The sequence below is a fragment of the Pseudorca crassidens genome, chromosome 13 (assembly GCF_039906515.1).
Source record: "Pseudorca crassidens isolate mPseCra1 chromosome 13, mPseCra1.hap1, whole genome shotgun sequence".
Classification (NCBI taxonomy): domain Eukaryota; kingdom Metazoa; phylum Chordata; class Mammalia; order Artiodactyla; family Delphinidae; genus Pseudorca; species Pseudorca crassidens.
The window spans coordinates 69,363,095-69,382,667 of record NC_090308.1 but is presented as its reverse complement, the minus strand read 5'-3'; the positions used below and the strand labels follow the sequence as shown (position 1 = coordinate 69,382,667).

At 48.3% G+C, this 19,573-nt stretch overlaps 1 protein-coding gene across 1 annotated transcript in view; it reads left to right on the top strand.

Annotated features, from left to right (window-relative positions):
• NT5E (5'-nucleotidase ecto) overlaps window positions 1-19,573 on the top strand; it is a 44,808-nt gene that overhangs the window by 9,425 nt on the left and 15,810 nt on the right. The window contains exons 2-3 of the mRNA XM_067702652.1: window positions 5,629-5,851; window positions 10,843-11,031. Coding sequence (XP_067558753.1) covers window positions 5,629-5,851; window positions 10,843-11,031 — 412 coding nt within the window. The remainder of the gene's footprint in view (window positions 1-5,628; window positions 5,852-10,842; window positions 11,032-19,573) is intronic.

The window sequence follows — 19,573 nt, the reverse complement described above, 5'->3', positions numbered from 1 at the left end:
GTGTATAATAACTATTTTTTATTTCTTTATAATTTTTTATTGAAGTATAGTTGATTTACAATGTAGTGTTCATTACTGCTGTACAGAAAAGGGATTCAGTTATACATGTATATATACATTCTTTCTATATCCTTTTACATCATGGTTTACAGGTGCTTGTATTAGCGGCAGTTTGGCAGAATAGTTAAGGTCCCGGATGCTAAAGCCTCGCTTTGTTCAGACCCCAGCTCTGCCGCTTGCTAGCTGTGGAAGACCCGTGCCTTAGTTTTCCCATCTCTATAAAGGACAAATAATAGCACCTACCTCATAGCATTGTGAGAATTGAATGAGTTCATGTGTGAACAGGGCTTGGCCATGTAGCAGGGAAGTCTTAACTATTAGTATTTCTTTTTGTCATTTTTTTGTCTTTAAAATTTTTTCTCTTTCTTGAAATTCCCTCATGTCAAATTCACTGGTAATTTTCACAGTTCTTTGTAGACAAAACTGGGGCTATGAAATGTCCCCTTTCTAATTCAGATACCCTATCAACCAAAGAGTTGATCCCCTTGGTAGATTCCCAATAGAAAGACACTTCAAAAAGTTCCATTTTCTTGCCAACTGCTATCATGAAATCTGTACAGCGTTCACATGTGCAAGACAAGACACTGAACAGTTCAGAAAACTTTGTTTAAAAATCTATTCACCAACAAATGCCAATAAGATATTAGTGGAAATATAAATTAAAACACAGGAGGGACTTCCCTGGTGGCACAGTGGTGGGAAGCAGCTGCATAGCGCAGGGAGGTCAGCTCGGTGCTTTGTGACCACCTAGAGGGGTGGGATTGGGAGACGCAAGAGGGAGGGGATATGGGGATATATGTGTATGTATAGCTGATTCACTTTGTTATAAAGCAGAAACTGACACACCATTGTAAAGCAATTATACTCCAATAAAGATGTTAAAAGAAAAAAAAAGAATCCGCATGCTAATGCAGGGGACATGGGTTCGATCCCTGGTCCGGGAGGATCCCACATGCCGCGGAGCAGCTAAGCCCGTGCACCCCAACTACTGAGCCTGCGCTCTAGAGCCCGCGAGCCACAACTACTGAGCCCATACGCCACAACTACGGAAGCCCGTGCACCTAGAGCCCGTGCTCCGCAACAAGAGAAGCCACCGCAAGAAGCCGGCACCACAACGAAGAGTAGCCTCCACTCACCGCAACTAGAGAAAGCCCGCACGCAGCAACGAAGACCCAACGCAGTCCAAAATTAATTAATTAATTAATTAAAAAACCCACACACACAGGAAATGAAATAAGAGGACCAGGCGATGAATTGTGAAGCAGTTGGCTAAGCTTCCAAGCTTACCGTCTGGTTCACCTGCTTCCAAGCAATTTGGTTTCTCTTGTTTTACAACTAAATATCACTTAACTACTATTTACCAAGTGATTTTATATCCTGCCTTCTACTGAAAAGTTTCAGTGGCTCACTTACCAAATCACAGGTGAAAATGGAGCCCGTTTGAAAGAAGCAGGTGGTTTTACTATCCGTTCAGTAAACACCTGCAGGGCGCTGGTGCCAGGCGCTCATCTGGCATCACCAAGGACACTGGGACAGTCGACACCACTCCTGCCTCCGGGAGAAAGATGTGTGGACAGCGGCAGCGAGGTGTGACGGATGTGGCTGGAGGGCTGTCTGCGGTCATGGCGCCACGAAAGGCTTCTCACGGAGCTCACCTTGGGCTGCATCTAAGGCAGCTCATTGCGTGCAGGTGGATTAGTGTTCCTGGAACTGAGGGCACCTGGTCTGGCAGAAAAAACGCGAGAGCTCAGGGAGATCAGGGAGTGGCTCGCTCATACGGCGTCCGAGGAGGCAGGGCTGGGGTTTCGGTGGGCAGGGGGAGAGTCTCGCAGAGACTCACACCAGGGCTAGAAGCGGTCGGGTGGGTGTTTGGGGATGCGCGTTCTGGGGGCCCGCGGGCTGTGGTCGAGAGGTGTGTGAGCCTGGCGACCAGACACCGGCTCGGAGGCTCTGCAAAGGTGTGGGTGAAGAGCGATGAGGCAGAGTGGGGCATTGGGAGCGCAGAGAGGAGGGGCGCCCTGGCTGGGGCGGTGCAGGAGCAACGGAGCTTGGTGGCTGGTGGGTCGTGAGGGGAAGGGAGGGTCGCCTGGGTGTTGCAGCGCTTCTCCAGGGGTTTCTCTGAGGTTGTGGAGAGTCTTTCCCAACACCTGGGGTCACGCGCATCCTCACAAGTGTCTCCTTCACTGGCTTACTGAGGGTAAGTTCCTGCTGGAGGCTGATGGCGGGATAGGGAGCAGCGGGGAGCCATGGGGAGGGTGGGAGAGCCGGCAGTGAGCACCAGGTCGCTCCCAGGCAACTCCGTGGAGCACGTCCTGCCTTGATTTTTGTAGGAAGAGTCAGCTGTGTGTAGGAGAAGGCCATTTGATGGAGATTTTTCTGCTCATTCATTTATTCATGCTCTGCTCCAGGGACTGTGCTGGGTGATACGGGGACTCAGTGGGCAGTTGTGGGGTCTGCTAGGGCTGCCTGAGGGGACCTTCGGAGCAGAGAAGGACAGCTAACTCAGGGACGACCACGAGGGTTTGGGGAAGTCTTTCTTCCAGAAGGACCATCAGACTTCAGGAGCTAAGGCTCCTGAAGTAAAGGCCTGGCATGGGAAAGGAATGTTCTGTCTCCCTATGTATGTATCAGTTGATCATCTTTTCTCCATCATATACAGAGGGACAGAGATCCGTGAGAGCGTGGAAAAGTACGAGGAGTCAGGATTTTACTTCGAGGGCTCCCCCTGTACTAGGCCTTATGCGAAACCCATTACATCCAAGCATAGAGGTGAAGAAGGTTGGAGTCAAACAGAAGTGGCTCTGGTCCCAACTCCACCGCTTCCTAATCGTGTGACTTTGAACGATTGATTTAATGTCTGTAGAGCTCGGTTGCTCTCCTCTGTAACATGAGGATAGTAATAGTACCAACGTCACAGCAGGAAACCAGCTTTGCTCTGCAAACTCACCTCGCATGGTGTGTGGAGAGTGCTTAGTAAATGCCGGCTCGTTTCCATGACGACTTTTGTTTTATTCATTGACTGCTCTTCCGAGGAAGCTGCAGTTTAGAAATGTGCCTGAATCACTGCTCCTTAGTCATGGCGTCAGGCCTGACTGCTGCCTGGGGGTGGGTGTCAGAGGGAGGCTGAAGGGGAAGGCGAGACCAGACCTCAGAGAGCTCAGGACATTGAACTTTATCACAAAGGCAGTGGGGAGCCTCTGTGGGACCTTAAGGTCGGACGGACAAGTTCAGATTTGCGTTTTGGAAAGATGATTCTGGCAGCCAGATGCGTGCAGGATGGTTCAGAGAAGGCGATGGTGGTAGCTGGAGGCCCAGCTGGGAAGCTGTTGCAGTTCCCAGAAGGAGTGGCCAGGGCGCAGGCAGGTGGGAGCAATGGGGTGGGCTGGACCAGAGCATTTAGCCAAAGGGAAGGGATGCTGCTGGGAGATGTGGGAGAGGCAGCGAGGGGGAGGGGTTCAGCTGCCCCGGGGCTTCTGGCTGTACTGACTTGGGAGATGATAGCACCTGGACCAAGATGGGAATCCCAGAGACAGGGGCTTTTTTTTTTTTGTTTCCTGCGGTACGCGGGCCTCTCACTGTTGTGGCCTCTCCCGTTGCGGAGCACAGGCTCCGGACGCAGGCTCAGCGGCCATGGCTCACGGGCCCAGCCGCTCCGCGGCATGTGGGATCCTCCCGGACCGGGGCACGAACCCATGTCCCCTGCATCGGCAGGCGGACTCACAACCACTGCGCCACCAGGGAAGCCCGAGGCAGGGGCTTTGAACCGGGTGAGCTTGGGGTGCCTGTAAGACCCTGGAGGACAATGTCCACGTGGCAGCTGGACAGACAGATGAAGAGTCAGGAGAAAAGACAGGGCAGCAGATGTTCAGTTTGGAGTGGAAGGTGTGAGTGCCAGGGAGATATTTCAGGCACCCGTGCACCGCTCCAAGCACCCGGATCAGGGCTCCTCTCCCCGCGGGGCAGAGAGGGGAAAAGGCAGCCAAGGTCACCACTTTCAGGGCATTACACTCAAGTCCAAGGAGGAGACACCAAGCAAGACAAATAAAGGAAAAATGTAACTTCAGCTGTTGCGGAGTGCTAGCAATATAATGGTACAGTGTAAGGCGGACGACTTATTGGATAATCTCTTGTGAAGAGCTGTAGGAACATTCATTTTTTAAAAAAAACTTTACAGCTAAGCAAGATAGTTATTGTAACCTCATAAGGCAGACTTATTTCACCATAGGAAAGAACCATAATGTTCTAAGAATAGAAGAGAAAAAGGCAATTACCGAAGACTGGGAGAACCTTTAACTCGGTCAGCCTTTAAGAGGGAAGCAGTTAGGTAAGAGGAAGAAGTAAAAATGAGCAGATACTCAGAGACGGGGGAGGGGGTGGGAAGGCAAATTCAGAAATTCTGAGTCTGGTCTGAGAGACAGGCACATGGGGACATGAAGACACTGTGCTGCTTTCTCCGTGGAGAAGCAGTGCACGTGAGGACACGACGCACATGGCCCTTAGAGCCCAGGCACCCAGGGGGCACCTGCCGGGCAGGTGAGGGGCTCCAGGGCTGAGCAGGGTGGAGGTGGTGGGACGCAGTGGCTCAGGGAGCCCTCCACGCGGGGAGGACCCCACGGGCATGCAGAGCGCGCCGCTGCGGAGGGGAGCGTGCAGGAAGGAGAAGGGCGGGGCAGTAAGAGAATACGGGGGGGGGGTGTTCATTTAGACAGAGGGGTCACCCGCCAGCACTTCCAGGCCTGTTCTCAGATGACCCTCAAGGTGGAGCAAAATCGGGTGTGGTGTTGAGAAAGTTTGAGACTCACTGGTTTAAGCACTAAGTTAGCAAATCAGCCTTGGCAGCCAGAGCAGGTGGGTGCGTGCCCCCAGGAGGTGGGCTTCTTCCAGGAGGCCCGCGGACAAGGGGGCGGAAGACCTTTGAGGAGGTGGCTGGCACGTTGTGTTTTGTCAGCATCACCCCAGGGGAAGCTGCCAGACGTCAAAGTGGTCATTTTGCCCCCTATAGCCAGTCCCAGAACAGTGAGGAAAGGAAACGAGGGAAGCAGGTGGGAACAAGGGTTGTGTTAAAGCGTGCCAGCTCCTCCCAAAACCCTGGCTCTGAGCCCGTACAGACTCTTGACCTGTCCCAGATCTGGGAGTGGCAGGTCAGTGGACACCCAGCCAGGTCTCTAGGTGACTCCTATGCACGTTGATGCCACCTTCAGCAGGTGGTGTGGACCCTGGGGAGCAGTCTTCAAACCAGCCTGGTGATCTGATTGCCCGTGGGCCCGATCCCAGGGCCCCAGAATAAAGTCTCTGAGCCTGAGAAGGACAGCAGTCATGTAGTCGGCTTCCTAAGGCTCCGCCAGGTTTGGGAGCCCCGTGCCGGGGTAACTGTTTTTTGGCCACAACGCGTGGCTCGCAGGGTTGTAGCTCCCCGACCAGGGATTGAACCCTCATCCTCAGCAGTGAAAGCACGGAGTCCTAACCACTGGACCGCCAGGGAATTCCCCAAGGTAATGTTCTTTAAAGTGTGCTTTTACTGGCAATTCCTGAGTACCTGATTCTTTTTCTCTTTTCCCTTTCTACCAGGCACTGGGAAATCACGAATTTGATAATGGTGTAGAAGGCCTGATTGATCCACTTCTCAAAGAGGCCAGATTTCCAATTCTGAGTGCAAACATTAAAGCCAAGGGGCCGCTGGCGTCTCAAATATCAGGACTTTATTTGCCGTATAAAATTCTTCCTGTTGGTGATGAAGTTGTAGGGATTGTCGGATACACTTCCAAAGAAACCCCTTTCCTCTCCAATCCAGGTATTTTCTTCTTTTACAGCACCTGTTGCTTGAAAATAGATGCACTGAATCAGAGCTTGGCATTATTTTTCTGGACCGTTGGTTAAAGTAGGAACATGTGGTATTGGACACGTGTGTGCTTAGGATGACACTGAAAAACGAGTCCAGTGGCTCCCAGTTGCCCTGAGTTACTTCTTAAAGACATTCGCCCTCCTGCTCGATGAACTTCTTTGTTGACATAAACAGTATCTTTGTTTAATTCAGTGCATTCAGAATTGGACGAGAGGGCCGCTGATATCCAGTGCTGAACCGTACAGAGTCACTCACTGGAGGATGAGAGCCACGTGACTCACGCCCGTCTTCCTGTGGAGGCAGAGCCCAGAGCCAGGGTTTTACCTCAATTTACCTCAACTTTCCTTTTCTGATATGATTATTACATGTCCAGTTAACTCTGCTTTCTCTGTTCTTAGTTATTTGTCTCTTACAGTTTTAATGACTTTGTTGTATCTGGCTTTCTGGGAAATATATATACATTTTTGAATGGTCTTTGTGTGTGTGTGTATATGTGTATATATACCATACAGGAGATATATATATATCTGCTATATCTCTACACACACACACACACACACACATGTATAACCCTGAGACCATTCAGAAAACATTTTTGAGCCACTTTTAGAGGAGCACTTTGGCAGTAAAAACAAAAAGATGTTTTTTTCTAAATTATCCAAATCAGTGTTCTTTCCGCATTTGAAGAAAAAAGGGAAATAAGGGTTTTCGTTAAGCATGAACTGATAAAGGACATCTAATTAACAGTTAGAAAAGTCACATGTCTGTTGCTGCTGTTTAAAATAGTTGCAGGCCGTCGGAAACAACGAAAAGGTCAACGGTTGGCCTTGAGCGGCTCCGGGGCCCAGAGGGTCCTGCGGGGCTTGGATGCAGGGCTGGGCCGCTCTCCACGGCTGGGGACCTGGGGCTTGTCAGGCACCCCAGGCGGCAGGTGGACGTCTATCGCACGGTGACCAAGCCTCTGCACACGGTCACCCGCTGTTGCTGAGATCATTGTGAAGCCACAGAGGGTAGCCACGGACGTGATGAGTCACTGGCTTTTTTTCTTTTAATATCTTTATTGGAGTGTAATTGCTTTACACTGGTGTGTTAGCTTCTGCTGAGGCACTGGCTTTTGAAGTGTCTTAGGAGTGCTCTTCTGCCTCAGAGGGACGTGGTCCCACCAGAGGGACCTGGTCTCGGGCTGCTCTCCACCACCCGGCCTGACCTCTTCCTCTCCCCACCCCTGCAGACATCGCTGTGCGGGCTGATCACACCTTCCCTGGGGCTCAGGGGGTGCTGCCTCTGAACCACCTGGGGCTTTTCTGCCAAGAGGCCAGGGTGGCGATTACAGAGTGAACCAATCACCGACATGGGTAGGGCTGGAGTAATGTGGCCTGGTTGCCGCAGGGCGCCCTCGGGTGGGACGCTTCTGCTGTTGGGTCCCCGTCACCCCCAGAAAACGCCTCCCCCTCGTCACATTTGTCCTCGCTCTGGGCTTCCTGCATGACTGGAGCAGCCTGAGGACACAGCTGGGTCTCCTCTCAGTGAAAATCTGGAACACAGTAGAGTGGCCAGCTGAGGATCTTGGGCTAAAGATGTGGACGTGTTGAATAACTGAATAGTTACGTGTCTCCATAATGTCTGTTCCACCCGGGGGTTTTGAGTTCATTTAAGGCGGCATGTAATTAACGCCATAGGAGAGTCATAAACAAAGTCAGGGAGGGAGAGGGAGGGGTTCTGGTGAGCGAAGGACGTGATGGCCAGCTTGGGGGTGAGGTAGACGCGATGAAGACCTTACTTGGCCTCTCCAGGGTGTGCGAAGCAACTGGGGCAAAGGGCATTCCAGGAGTGAGGTCAGAGTCACCTGATAGGACGCAAGCTCCTGAGGACGGGGACCTGCTGGGTGTCAGCACAGGGGAGGTTCCCAGTGAAAGTTGCTGGAATGAACTCGTGAGAGCAGGCAGGTGTGGGACCACAGTCCCAAAGTGGCTGGGTGTTCAGTTTTCTGGAACATGGGTTCTAAGCAGAGAAAGCTAGAAAGGGGAACTGAAGACTGGATTGTCAGGCTGAGGAGTTCAGCATGATTTGGAGAAAAGCATTACCCCTCCTTTAATAGCCACCAAGAAAGGGACTTCCCTGGCGGTCCACTGGTTAAGACTTTGCCTTCCAATGCAGGGGGTGCGGGTTCGATCCCTGATTGGGGAGTTAAGATCCCACATGTCTCGCAGCCAAAAAACCAAGACATAAAACAGAAGCAGTATGGTAACAAATTCAATAAAGACTTCAAAAAAATTTTTTTTAAATAGTCACCGGTAAAAAGATAGAAGGGGAGTGGGGTGGTGGAGAGACAAAGGGCTCCAGAGCTCAGACCACCCTGTCTGGGACTCTGACAGCACCCCATCTTAGTTCTTTACCAGGTTACAACAGACAGGGACTCCGAAGGGGCCATGCTCTTTCCAGCAGCTCTCAAGAGAGAAAGGCTGCACCATGCAGGGGCCAGGGCAGGAGCTGGGCAGGGGTGGAGAAGGACACTTGCTTCTCCCAAGACCACAGTCCCAGCAGCCCGGCTCCCCCTACAGACCTCTGACCCCAAATCCAGCCTCATTCCTCCCGTGCTGGTGACCCACAAGTATCATTTGTATTTCTAGCACGTTTAATTTATTTTAGCTAGATAATGAACTTCCTCTCACTCCCCTCATGATATACTGAAATATATCCCACGCTTTCTGTATGTGAGATGACCGATCCTGTGAGGTTTCTGATGTGTTAGGAGAACACATTCCTTTGTCCTCAGAGGCCTTTCTCTCAACTTTTTTCTTTCTTCTTGCCAGCCACACTGAAGTAGAGGATGGTAGCGTTGTCTGAAAGTCTCAGCAAACATTTCTTCAGTTATTCTTTCATTCATTCCCCTGAGAGCTTGCCTCTGTGCCAGGCGCTGTTCTAGGCATCAGAGATGCTGACCCCCCAAAAAGCCCTGCCCACTGGAGCTTCACGTTCAGTGGGAGAAGAAATAAATGAGGAAAATGTGTGGTGCCAGAAGGTGATAAAAGATATAGAGAGAAATTAAGCAGGAGACGGGGTGGCAAGTGGGGCATAGGGGTGAGCTCACCTTGTCGTTTTAAGGAGAGACTCCATGAGCAGCTCACAGAGATGGTGACATGGCACTGGGGGTGACCTGGGAGCCCTGAGCTTCTTGGGGTGACTGGCAAGAAGCATATTATTATTCTTGATGGCCTCATGGCAGACAATGGTGGCCAAGCTGTTACACCTCTTGATTTTGTTTTGAAAAAAATCGATATTTATTTACTTTTCAAAAGTAAAGTAGGATTGGATAGATGATTTCTTTTTCTTTTTTAATTGGAGTATAGTTGCTTTACAATGTTGTGTTAGTTTCTGCTGTACAGCAGAATGAATCAGCTCTATGTATACATATATCCCCTCTTTTTCCCGTTTAGGTCACCACAGAGCATTAAGTAGAGTTCCCTGTGCTATACAGCAGGTTCTCATGAGTTATCTGTTTTATGCATGTTAGTGTATATATATCAATCCCAATCTCCCCATTCATCCCACCCTCCCTTTCCCCCTTTGGTGTCCCTACGTTTGTTCTCTACGTCTGTTTCTCTATTTCTACCCTGCAGACATCACCTCTTGATTTTTAAATGGTGCCTGTGCGTTACAGCACTGCGGGTCCCACCCCACATCTGTGAGCCACTCGTTTTCAGGCCGTCCGTTTGTGATGCCCCCGGCTTTGCCGTCAGCCATGCTGTTTATTTTATGTGCTCATTGGCACGTGTTGGCTTGACTGGTTCGAGAGACTCCAGAGTTCCCCACTGGAGCACACGGAGACCCCCCAAACCCCACGGCATCACAAGGGATGAATTTAACAGTCCTGTAGCTCCTTAGAGAGTTGAATACTTTTCACACTGGAGACGGCAGACTCCTGGGTTTCGAAAGATCGTTACGAGACTGATTCATGTTTCGGCATTCTCATTTGAGAGATGGTTCTGAGATATTTGCATAAGGGAATCTGGATCCTCTAGAGGATCCCGAGTCACAGGCGGCTGGATGTGACTTCAGGGCAGCGTGTCTGTGTTTGCAGTCACCTGTGTGCCAGTCAGAGCCATAAGCCCTCAGGCCGCGCTGGGGTTTGGCCACAGGGGTAGCACATGCCTGCGACACACAGAGCGCCCAGCTGGGGAGTCACACCCATACTCACCAGCTGCACCAGCGGTCAAGCTTCCGCTCCCACTGAGTGCGGGGCGAGCCTCCAGGGAATGATGCGCATGCTCCCAGGGCCGGCAGTCCTTGGATGGGACACCCCCCGCCCGCTGCCATCTAATCAGAGCTCAGTGATGCTCTAATGCTGACCTTAGCCAGTGAACAAGACAGAGTTGTCAGCGGTGTCGTACAATTGGCATTCAAGGGCTAATTGCTGACAGAGTTTCAAGTGTGAAGACTGATTATGTTGAACTTGCAAACAAAGCTGTAGAGTAGCTAATCTGGTTGTTTTTTTTTTTCAGTTTTATTGAGATATGATTGACATCCAGCACCTGTATGGGTTTAAGGTGTGCAGCATAGTGACTTGGCATAGGTACAACCCATCATGCTTGTGTGCTCAGCCACGCTCAGCACTGGCCTGATGGAAGTCTAAATATACAAATAGATGTAAAAAAAATAGAGAGATTCCAAATCTGAAGCCTCCTCACTGTTGGAATTTGAGTAACATAATATCATCCACAACCTTAAACCGGTGCAGCATTAAGCGAATGCAACTGAGCGTATTGCTGTGAATTTGTATTGGCTTTGTAGAGATTTTATACTGAATTTATACATAAGTTTTGGTCTTAGTAATTTAAGAGCTTTAGGAGATTAAGGTGTTTTTATTTGGTCTGCTTGTATAATAAGCAATATAATAAAAATTGTTGTCAATAAATGTCCATATTTATTTTCTTCCTTAGGAACGAATTTAGTATTCGAAGATGAAATCGCTGCATTGCAACCGGAAGTAGATAAGCTACAAACTCTAAATGTGAACAAAATTATTGCACTGGGACATTCTGGTTTTGAAATGGATAAACTCATCGCTCAGAAAGTGAAGGGCGTGGACGTAGTGGTGGGAGGACATTCCAACACGTTTCTTTACACAGGTAATGGCAGCGGGAGGGCTAGATGATATACGTTACATATATAGTATAATATATACATGTAATAATGTACACAGGTGGTGCACACTGAGTGGTAACATGTATAAATCTTACTCAAAGAGACTTTTTAAAACATTTTATTGAAATATATGGTTGATTTACAATGTTGTGTTAGTTTCAGGTTTACAGCAAAGTGATTCAGTCATATGTATATGTACATTCTTTTTTAGATTCTTTTCCATTATAGGTTATTACAAGATATTGAGTAGAGTTCCCTGTGCTATTCAGTAGGTCCTTGTTGGTTATCTGTTTTATACATAGTAGTGTGTATGTTAATCCCAAACTCCGAATTTGTCCATCCCCTGCTTTCCTCTTTGGTAACCATAAGTTTGTTTTCCATGTCTGTGAGTCTATTTCTGTTTTGTAAATAAGTTCATTTATATCATTTTAAGTTAGATTCCACATATGAGTGATATCATATGATATTTGTGTTTCTCTGTCTGACTTGCTTCACTTAGTATGATAATCTCTAGGTCCATCCATGTTGCTGCCATTGGCATTATTTCATCCTTTTTGATGGCTGAATAGTATTCCAATGTATATATGTACCACATCTTCTTTATCCATTCATCTGTTGATGGACATCTTGGTTGCCTCCATGCAAAGAGACATTACTAAGAGTAACTTATTGGTTTCATGAGTATGTCAATTCCATTCACTTATGTAAATTATAAATATATATAACATACACATTCAAATATATAAAAGGTTACTGAGGCCCAACTAAAAGTCATTGTACATCAAAAAGCAACATGCATATAAAAATTTTAAGCATAAACAACGTAATGTAAATAAGGCCTTCACAGCTCAAGGTGACAGGACTTGATTGGTAGGTTCACAGGTGGCAGAAGCTGGAACTCTGGGCTCAAGCCCTAACCCTGCAGCATCCCAGGACTGTGGTGCCCTAGAAGCCACAGGCCCCCATGCTCTTGCAAGCACTCTCTCCTCCCTCGATTTCTTCCCCCCTCCTGTCCCTTCCCCTCTCTCCATCCCTCCCTCCTCCTCTCCCTCTTTCCCTTCCCTCTCTCTTTTCTTCCTTCCTTCCCGTCTTCCCTCCATTCCTTCCACATGTCTCTCTCTCTCTCTCTCTCTCTCTCTCTCTCTCTCTCTCTCTCTCTCTCTCTCTCTCTCTCCCCCTTGGTATCAGGTAATTTTAGTTAGGAAAAGTCTAACTCTTTTTTTTCCCATTTGAACATATACTGTCGCAAAACTTTTGGGTCCGGCTCAGTCAGTCTTTCCCACCATGCCCTCTCCCTGCCCCAACCACTGCTTCATGGGGCTTTAAAGTATTTTCAAGAAAAGGAAGACGAGCAGGCGAGCCTGCTGGAACTGGCTTCTATCAGCTCTGGGAAGGACGACTTCGATGGGGAACAACCCTCCCCTTGGAGAGCTTGCTGCTTCGCCCGTCTCTATGTGAGCTATCTCAGGCAATCCTATTTTTATAAAAGCAGCAATTAAAAATACCCCAAACAGGGCTTCCCTGGTGGTGCAGTGGTTGAGAGTCCGCCTGCCAATGCAGGGGACGTGGGTTCGTGCCCCGCTCCAGGAAGATCCCACATGCCGCGGAGCGGCTGGGCCCGTGAGCCATGGCTGCTGAGCCTGCGGGTCCGGAGCCTGTGCTCCGCAACGGGAGAGGCCGCAACAGTGAGAGGGCTGCGTACCACAAAAAAAAAAAAACAAAACAAAAACAAAAACCCAAAGCAGTAAGAAATGTCCAAACCTGTTAAAAGTTCTCACTAAGAAGAGAGTATGGGTAATTTTTAATTTCTTCTTAGCACCTTTGAGTGTTTTCAAATGATGAATGTATGTCGCTTTTACAATGAGAAAAAGAGACACAAATTATTTTTTTTAAACAAAGGAAAGAAAGAAACACAGTACTGGGTCAGAAGTCCTTATTCCTGTTTCACTTGAAGGACCTTGAGTAGTCACCCTCTCTGAACCTGTTAGCTTCGCTTCAGAATGTCAGTGACGATGCGCCAATGAAATCCTGCAAAAGAGAATGTGCCTTTTGGGAAGGAGATGAATTTAGTGAATGATGAATGACTGGATGAAAGAAAGATGTGAGGATAAAAATTACAATTTGCTTATCCATAAACCTTACAGTAGATAATTACAATCTCTGGAAAAGACTGCCTGTAGCATCTTTGTCATTTATCTCACATTTCATGATTGCTTACCAAGATTAAACTTGTTCTCATGAAAATATTCAATTTGGACATTCATCATTGTGAGGAATGAACTTAACAATGAAAGGTGATTCCAGGACACAGTAGAGGATGAGGCATATTTGCTTGTTTAAATAAATTTTCCCAGCCTCGAAAAACAAACAAAGCAACAACAGGAAACAACCCTCCGCTGAATTGCCTTTGGAATTAGCTTAAAGTTAAATATGATTAGTTAATCAAATTAGGGTTAAAATAATACATCTTTTGGAATTTTAAATCTTGCCGAGAACCATTTCAGCACACACACAGGACCGAACACACACAAACACACTCACCTGAAAGGGAATTTCACAAAGTGTCGGGATTGCACCTGGTATTTTCTATTCTGTTATTTAATTTTTTTTAAATGCTGGTGACTACCTGTTAAATAAGATTCATTGTCTTGTCACCAGTCCATATTTTTAAAACCTCAGCTTTACGTGGGGCACGACCAAAATAGCACATGGACGGTTCCCCTCCAAATAGTGAAGCCCCTGCAGGTTCTCTGGATTACAGCCACCGTGCACATGCAGACCAGACAACCCTGGTATTGCCTGACCATTCTCACGTTGGGATGAAGAGGAGAGGACTTCCACGTCCAGGCTTGCAAAATGTCAGAGCTGCGAGGATGAGGGCTCGAATGCAGACTTCTAAAGGATTTAAATCCTAGAGTTAAGGAACTGGTCCATGCTGTTGCCTTTGGACAAAAAAGTAGTTAAAGTGTGTGCAGGTTGGAAGATGTGGCAGGTGTGCCAGGGGACTCTCCTCTGCGTGTGACCCTTGAAGGCAGACGGGCTCCTGAGACGCCGTCGCTCTGTTTGCCTCCCGCTTTTTTAACTGGATTTTGGATCATGCAAGCCCATCAGTTTGCTGTGGCCTTGGTGAGTGTAGACGTCCGTCCTTTCCTCCATCTGCACAGTTAAGGAGTTACAAGCGTGACATCTATGATCCCTTCTGTTCAAACACCCTGCTCCCTAGAAAGGCATCCATGCCAAGAGCCTGACTGCTTACTTGCGGGAATTTGGGGAAGTAAAACATTTCTTGGTAGAATACTCTCTAACTTCCTTAGGTTACTGCAGTGATTTTCTTTATACCTCCAGCTCCTTTGAGGCTCACACCTCCTGGTTACCCTGTCTCCCCCCCGTTATCACTGTCACCTAAGCCCCTCCCCGGTGTCACCAAGAATTTAGCACCCAACGTCCTGTCTTCCTCTGCACTCCAGCTCCTGCCTGCATCCTGGCTGAGTGTCTATATGGATGGTGGAGCCAGTACCCAAGTTCAGAGTCCCTTGATCCTATCAACTCGTGACTGTCGCCTCCTTTTCAGCAACCTCACTTCTGGGACCACAGGCTGAGACCTGGTCATCATCCTGAATTGCGGCATGCCCACAGCCCCACTGCCTACCTCCCTCCTCTCTTTAAGGCTCTCTCACCCTTATTCCTCTGCAAAGAGGCCTGCAGCCTCACGGAAACCTCGGTCTGGTGAACCCTCCTCCCCTCCCAGCCCAGCAGGTGTCACTTCTCCTCCTTAGCCTGGGAGCGTCCATTACAGACTCACCACCACGTCTCTGGCTGACACCCGGAAGGCGGGTGCCCAGGATTGTTGAGTGAATGCTGACAGATGTAGCTCCTTTAAAAGTAAGCTCTTTTGGGACTTCCCTGGTGGTCCAGTGGTTAGGGCTTCCTGCTTCCACTGCTGGAGGCATGGGTTTGATCCCTAGTCAGGGAACTGAGATCTCACATGCCGCATGGCGTGGCCAAAAAAAAAAAAATTTATTTTTTAAGTAAGATTTCTTTATTTGAACAGCTTTTTGTATTAAGTACCTCATTTGTATTGCTTCTGGATTTTGGCACACGTTTCTTGAATATGAAATTCAAGCCTTTTCATTGACTTAGAGAACATAAATGATTTTAATAACCACCGTATTTTGTTCTCAAAACAAATGGAGTTCACAGTTTAAGTATAAACAAAACCAGGAAACCTTAGCATTTGTTCTACCCACGGCAGCCAGCGGCCGGGTACTCCGAGTGCAGGGGCGGAGCCATCCCTGCTTTGTTAGAATAAGCGAGCGAGGACAAAAGCCTTGGTTGTGGTTTGCAATCATTGTTCATCTCGCCATTGATTTTCACTCTTGTAGTTGAGATAATCTTGTCTTTTAGAACAAGAAAGTGGTCTTATTATTTACTACATCCACAGGACAGGGAAACACTCTCCAACAAAGAACTGCTTCCTTTGGGCATCTGTAGGATTGCTGATGTGTGGGTGTATTGAGTGAGCCGGGAGAATGAGCCAGAGGACAGAGGTGTGGCCGGTAACTTCAAAGATGATGTCCTTGGTGGTACCGGGACTCACTTGTCCCAGGGGTCGCTACTCAGGACCCCTCGGTCAGCTTCCAGCCATAGGCCAGCACAGCAGCAGCTTCCTTCATGGAGCAAAGCCAGAGCCTTCTGCTTAACGATTTTTGCAGCCACATAACACTGATCGGTTTTAGTTACGTCTCATGAAACCGCTTTCCAGGGCGAAGCAGGGTGAGCCAAACCCCAAATGATCTGTAAAACAGGGTCACATCCTTTGGCAGGGTTGAGTTGTCAGGCAAGCTGATGACTGACTGCATATCGTGAAATCCAACGCCTGCTCCTGCCACAGGGCAGATCTCTTCCCGGGGCTGCCATTCGTGTTGCCCTAAGTTTGCCCCTTGATGGTCTTCAAGAAGGACCTCCTTTTTCCAGCCTCACTGTGACAAGCAGCACGGGGTCATGGACAGGGCTTTGGACTCCGACGGCCACAGTCTCCCCCCGGGGTTGGTCACTACTGGCTGTCCGACCTCAGACATGTTACTTAACCACTCTGAGCTTCAGCTTTTTATTTTAAAAAACCGCTACAGTGATACGACTACCTCAGAGAATGTCGTAGGGATTAAATGAGGTGGTATAGGAACAGAACATAGTGGGTCCAAGAAAAATATGTCAGTTCTCCAATATTCTGCAACATGGGAAAATGTATACAATTTCATTTTAAATGAAAAAGAGGAAGATACATTTTTTTTTTTTTTTTTTTTTGCCGCATGCGGGCCTCTCACCGTTGTCGCCTCTCCTGTTGCGGAGCACAGGCTCCGGACGCACAGGCTCAGTGGCCATGGCTCGCGGGACCCTCCCGGACCGGGGCACGAACCCGTGTCCCCTGCATCGGCAGGCGGACTCTGAACCACTGTGCCAACCGGGGAAGCCCCAACTATGTTTTTTCTTTTACAACTATACAAACATTTATTACCCAGACTGTAGTCACTTGACACAACTCCAAACTAATTTATGAGGTCATTCCTCTCTTGAATAAATAAAAAGATTCTTTATCCTACAAAACTCGGGAAACACTGGAGCTCTTCTCACCCCCTCCCCCCAAAATCTGATCATTCCTTGGGGAGCCTCTATTTTTCCTGATCCCCTAGGTCCTGATTCTTACTTGTGTCCCCCCTGTTCTTGCCTCTTTCAAACCATTCTTCTTGTCCGTGCAGGAGAGACCCAAATATGGAAGAGTGCCCTTTCTTCTTGATGTCCCTGAATTCCATCCACATGAGGCAGCTTCCTTCCAAGTCGGCTACGCACAGCAGGGGACCCACCGCTGTGCAGCCTGGGATGACTCTTCCTTCCAAGTCTCTGCCGCCCCAGGGCGTGCCTCACTGGCTGGCTTTCTGGCTTTCTTCTGCAGCCCGCCCTCCTCCCATTCCGGTTCTCCTCTTGTTACTCCTGTCCTCACCCCCTTGATCCAAGGCTACCCCTGAAACTCAAGTTTTCTCCCACTATTTTTATGCAAAAAATTAAGGTCTTTGTGTGCACCCCTGCTCCACCATCCCCATCATTGTCGGGGACCCGTCCTTCCAGGCAGGTCTGCCTCACCTCCCCCTGGCGAGGAGGAGAGGAATGAGGACCCAAGACCGTCATTAGGGAAGCCTGGCGGACCCTGGTCCTCTCACAGGTGTTTACTAGACAGAAAATGGTTTTTTCCCTAGAATGGATTCTGCCACCCATTTCCCCCCTTTGCTATCCGTGCATACGTATTTTATTTATTATTTATTTGTTTGTTTTTGTTTATTTATTTTTGGCTGCGTTGGGTCTTTGTTGCTGTGCGCGAGCTTTCTTTAGTTGCAGCGAGCGGGGGCTACTCTTCGTTGCGGTGCACAGGCTTCTCATTGCGGTGGCTTCTCGTTGCAGAGCACGGGCTCTAGGCGCTCGGGCTTCAGTAGCTGTGGCATGTGGGCTCAGTAGTTGTGGCTCACGGGCTCTAGAGCGCAGGCTCAGTAGTTGTGGCACACGGGCTTAGTTGCTCCGCGGCATGTGGGATCTTCCCGGACCAGGGCTTGAACCCGTGTCCCCTGCATCAGCAGGCAGATTCTTAACTACTGTGCCACTAGGGAAGCCCTACATATATTTTTTTAATTGAAGTATACTTGATTTACAATGTTGTGTTAATTTCTGCTGTACAGCAAAGTGGTTCAGTTATACATATATTTACATTCTTTTCCATTTTGGTGTATCACAAGATATTGAATATAGTTCCCTGTGCTCTACAGTAGGACCTTGTTGCTTATCCATTCTATATATACTAGTTTGCATCTGCTAATCCCAAACTCCCAATCCTTCCCTCACACACCCTCCCTCCCCCTTGGCCACCACAGGTCTGTTCTCTTCATACCTATATATATTTTTTAATTCCCAGAAATTATATTGGTTATTGCCATGGCGGGGTGGGACTGCAATTAAATTTTTCTTCTCCATTTGCCAAATATGTCATGCTAGTTTTACTTTGATAAAAAAGAAAAATTTTTTAACCTCTCTAAACCCTAGAAACTGAACCATTAATCCTAAAGTTTATGAAAAGAAAATTTTCCAGACAATTTACTGATCAGTAGGCTTTTATTTGGCAATTCATGGGCGGAGCAGCATCCCATGTGGCAGAGAAAAGGGGGCTCGGAAGAGCTATAGGAGGCCATAGGGTCTTAGAGACCAAAGGGAGCAGAAACAAGGAAGTTGCCCTGGGCATTGCTGACGGTTAACTTCCTTTCTGTGGAGCGCAGGGAGGTCTTGGAGCCTGTGCAGCACGGGCCTGCGGGGCTGGGAGCGCCGGGCCTGCCTGTTCTGGGAGAGCCACGGAGAAGCGCAGTGGAGTTCTGGTTTGCTGATAGGAATCTTAGCATGAGTGGCTCCATCTTGGGCCTGACCTGGTTACTTTCACAACTTGAACTCTTATAAATATGTGTGTTAAATTTTTTTAAAAGGAGAGGCATATACTCAATTTGAGAATCTGAGCTAAATACACAAATGACCAAATGTATCTTCTTACCTTTAAAAGATAAGAAACCGGGAGTGCGGTGCTTTGTCCCAAGCAGCCTGGCTGTGCCTCACTCAGATCTCTTGTCCTCAGTTTATTAATTTCCCCCAAACCTAGAAACTCATACAGTTGTCAGTTTTGACGTCTCACGTGTAAGGAAATTTCCAAATCGTCTGTCATGTTGCGGAAGCAGAGCTTCGGGCTTCCCCACCGGAAGTCCTCCAGGTTCTGAGATGAGCCCGTTTGAATTGTGCGTCGTGTGCTCCACTGCCCGCCACTGTGGCCGAAGCTAATGCTTTGTGGAAATCAGCAGTTCAGACCCTCACTGAATACAAACACCTAGCGTTTCCCAGGGTACAGAACCACTCTGGAATGCCCTGTCCAGCTAAATGCTGATGTTCCGTAAAAAAAAAATGTCAGGTTTATTTACATCAATTCATGGCCCTGTGGACCTCCTTTTTAATTTCAAATGGAACTACAAAGTATGTTAACATGAAAATCAGTCTCTCTCTCTCCAGCCCGTTCCTTTGGACTTTGCATTTTAACAGGCCATAGTGATAGAACCAGGGGATGGCTGCATTGTTATGACTTTGTTTTTAATTTTTATATAAAACCCTGTTCTATAATGTAAAAAGCGAATGGGAAGTCTGGTGTCTGGAAGGATAGTCACCCTGGCTTAGATCCTCCGTGAAGAAAAGAGGGTGGTGGACAGCGGGGGTATCACTGCATCCCCTGCTCTTTCCCCAGTGAGTGGCCTCTCCAGGCCTCACAGAGATGAAGCGAAGCCCTCAGGCCTGGCTCCACGGGACAGTGGAGTCCCACACACTGGGCACTTGTTGGAGCTTGGAGGTGTTTGTTGAGTGAGTGAATGTGTGTGAACCCATTCCCACCCTGCCGGGGTCTCTTATTTACCCCAGCCAGTCAGAACTGGGTACAGGCAGACAAGCCGATTGGAC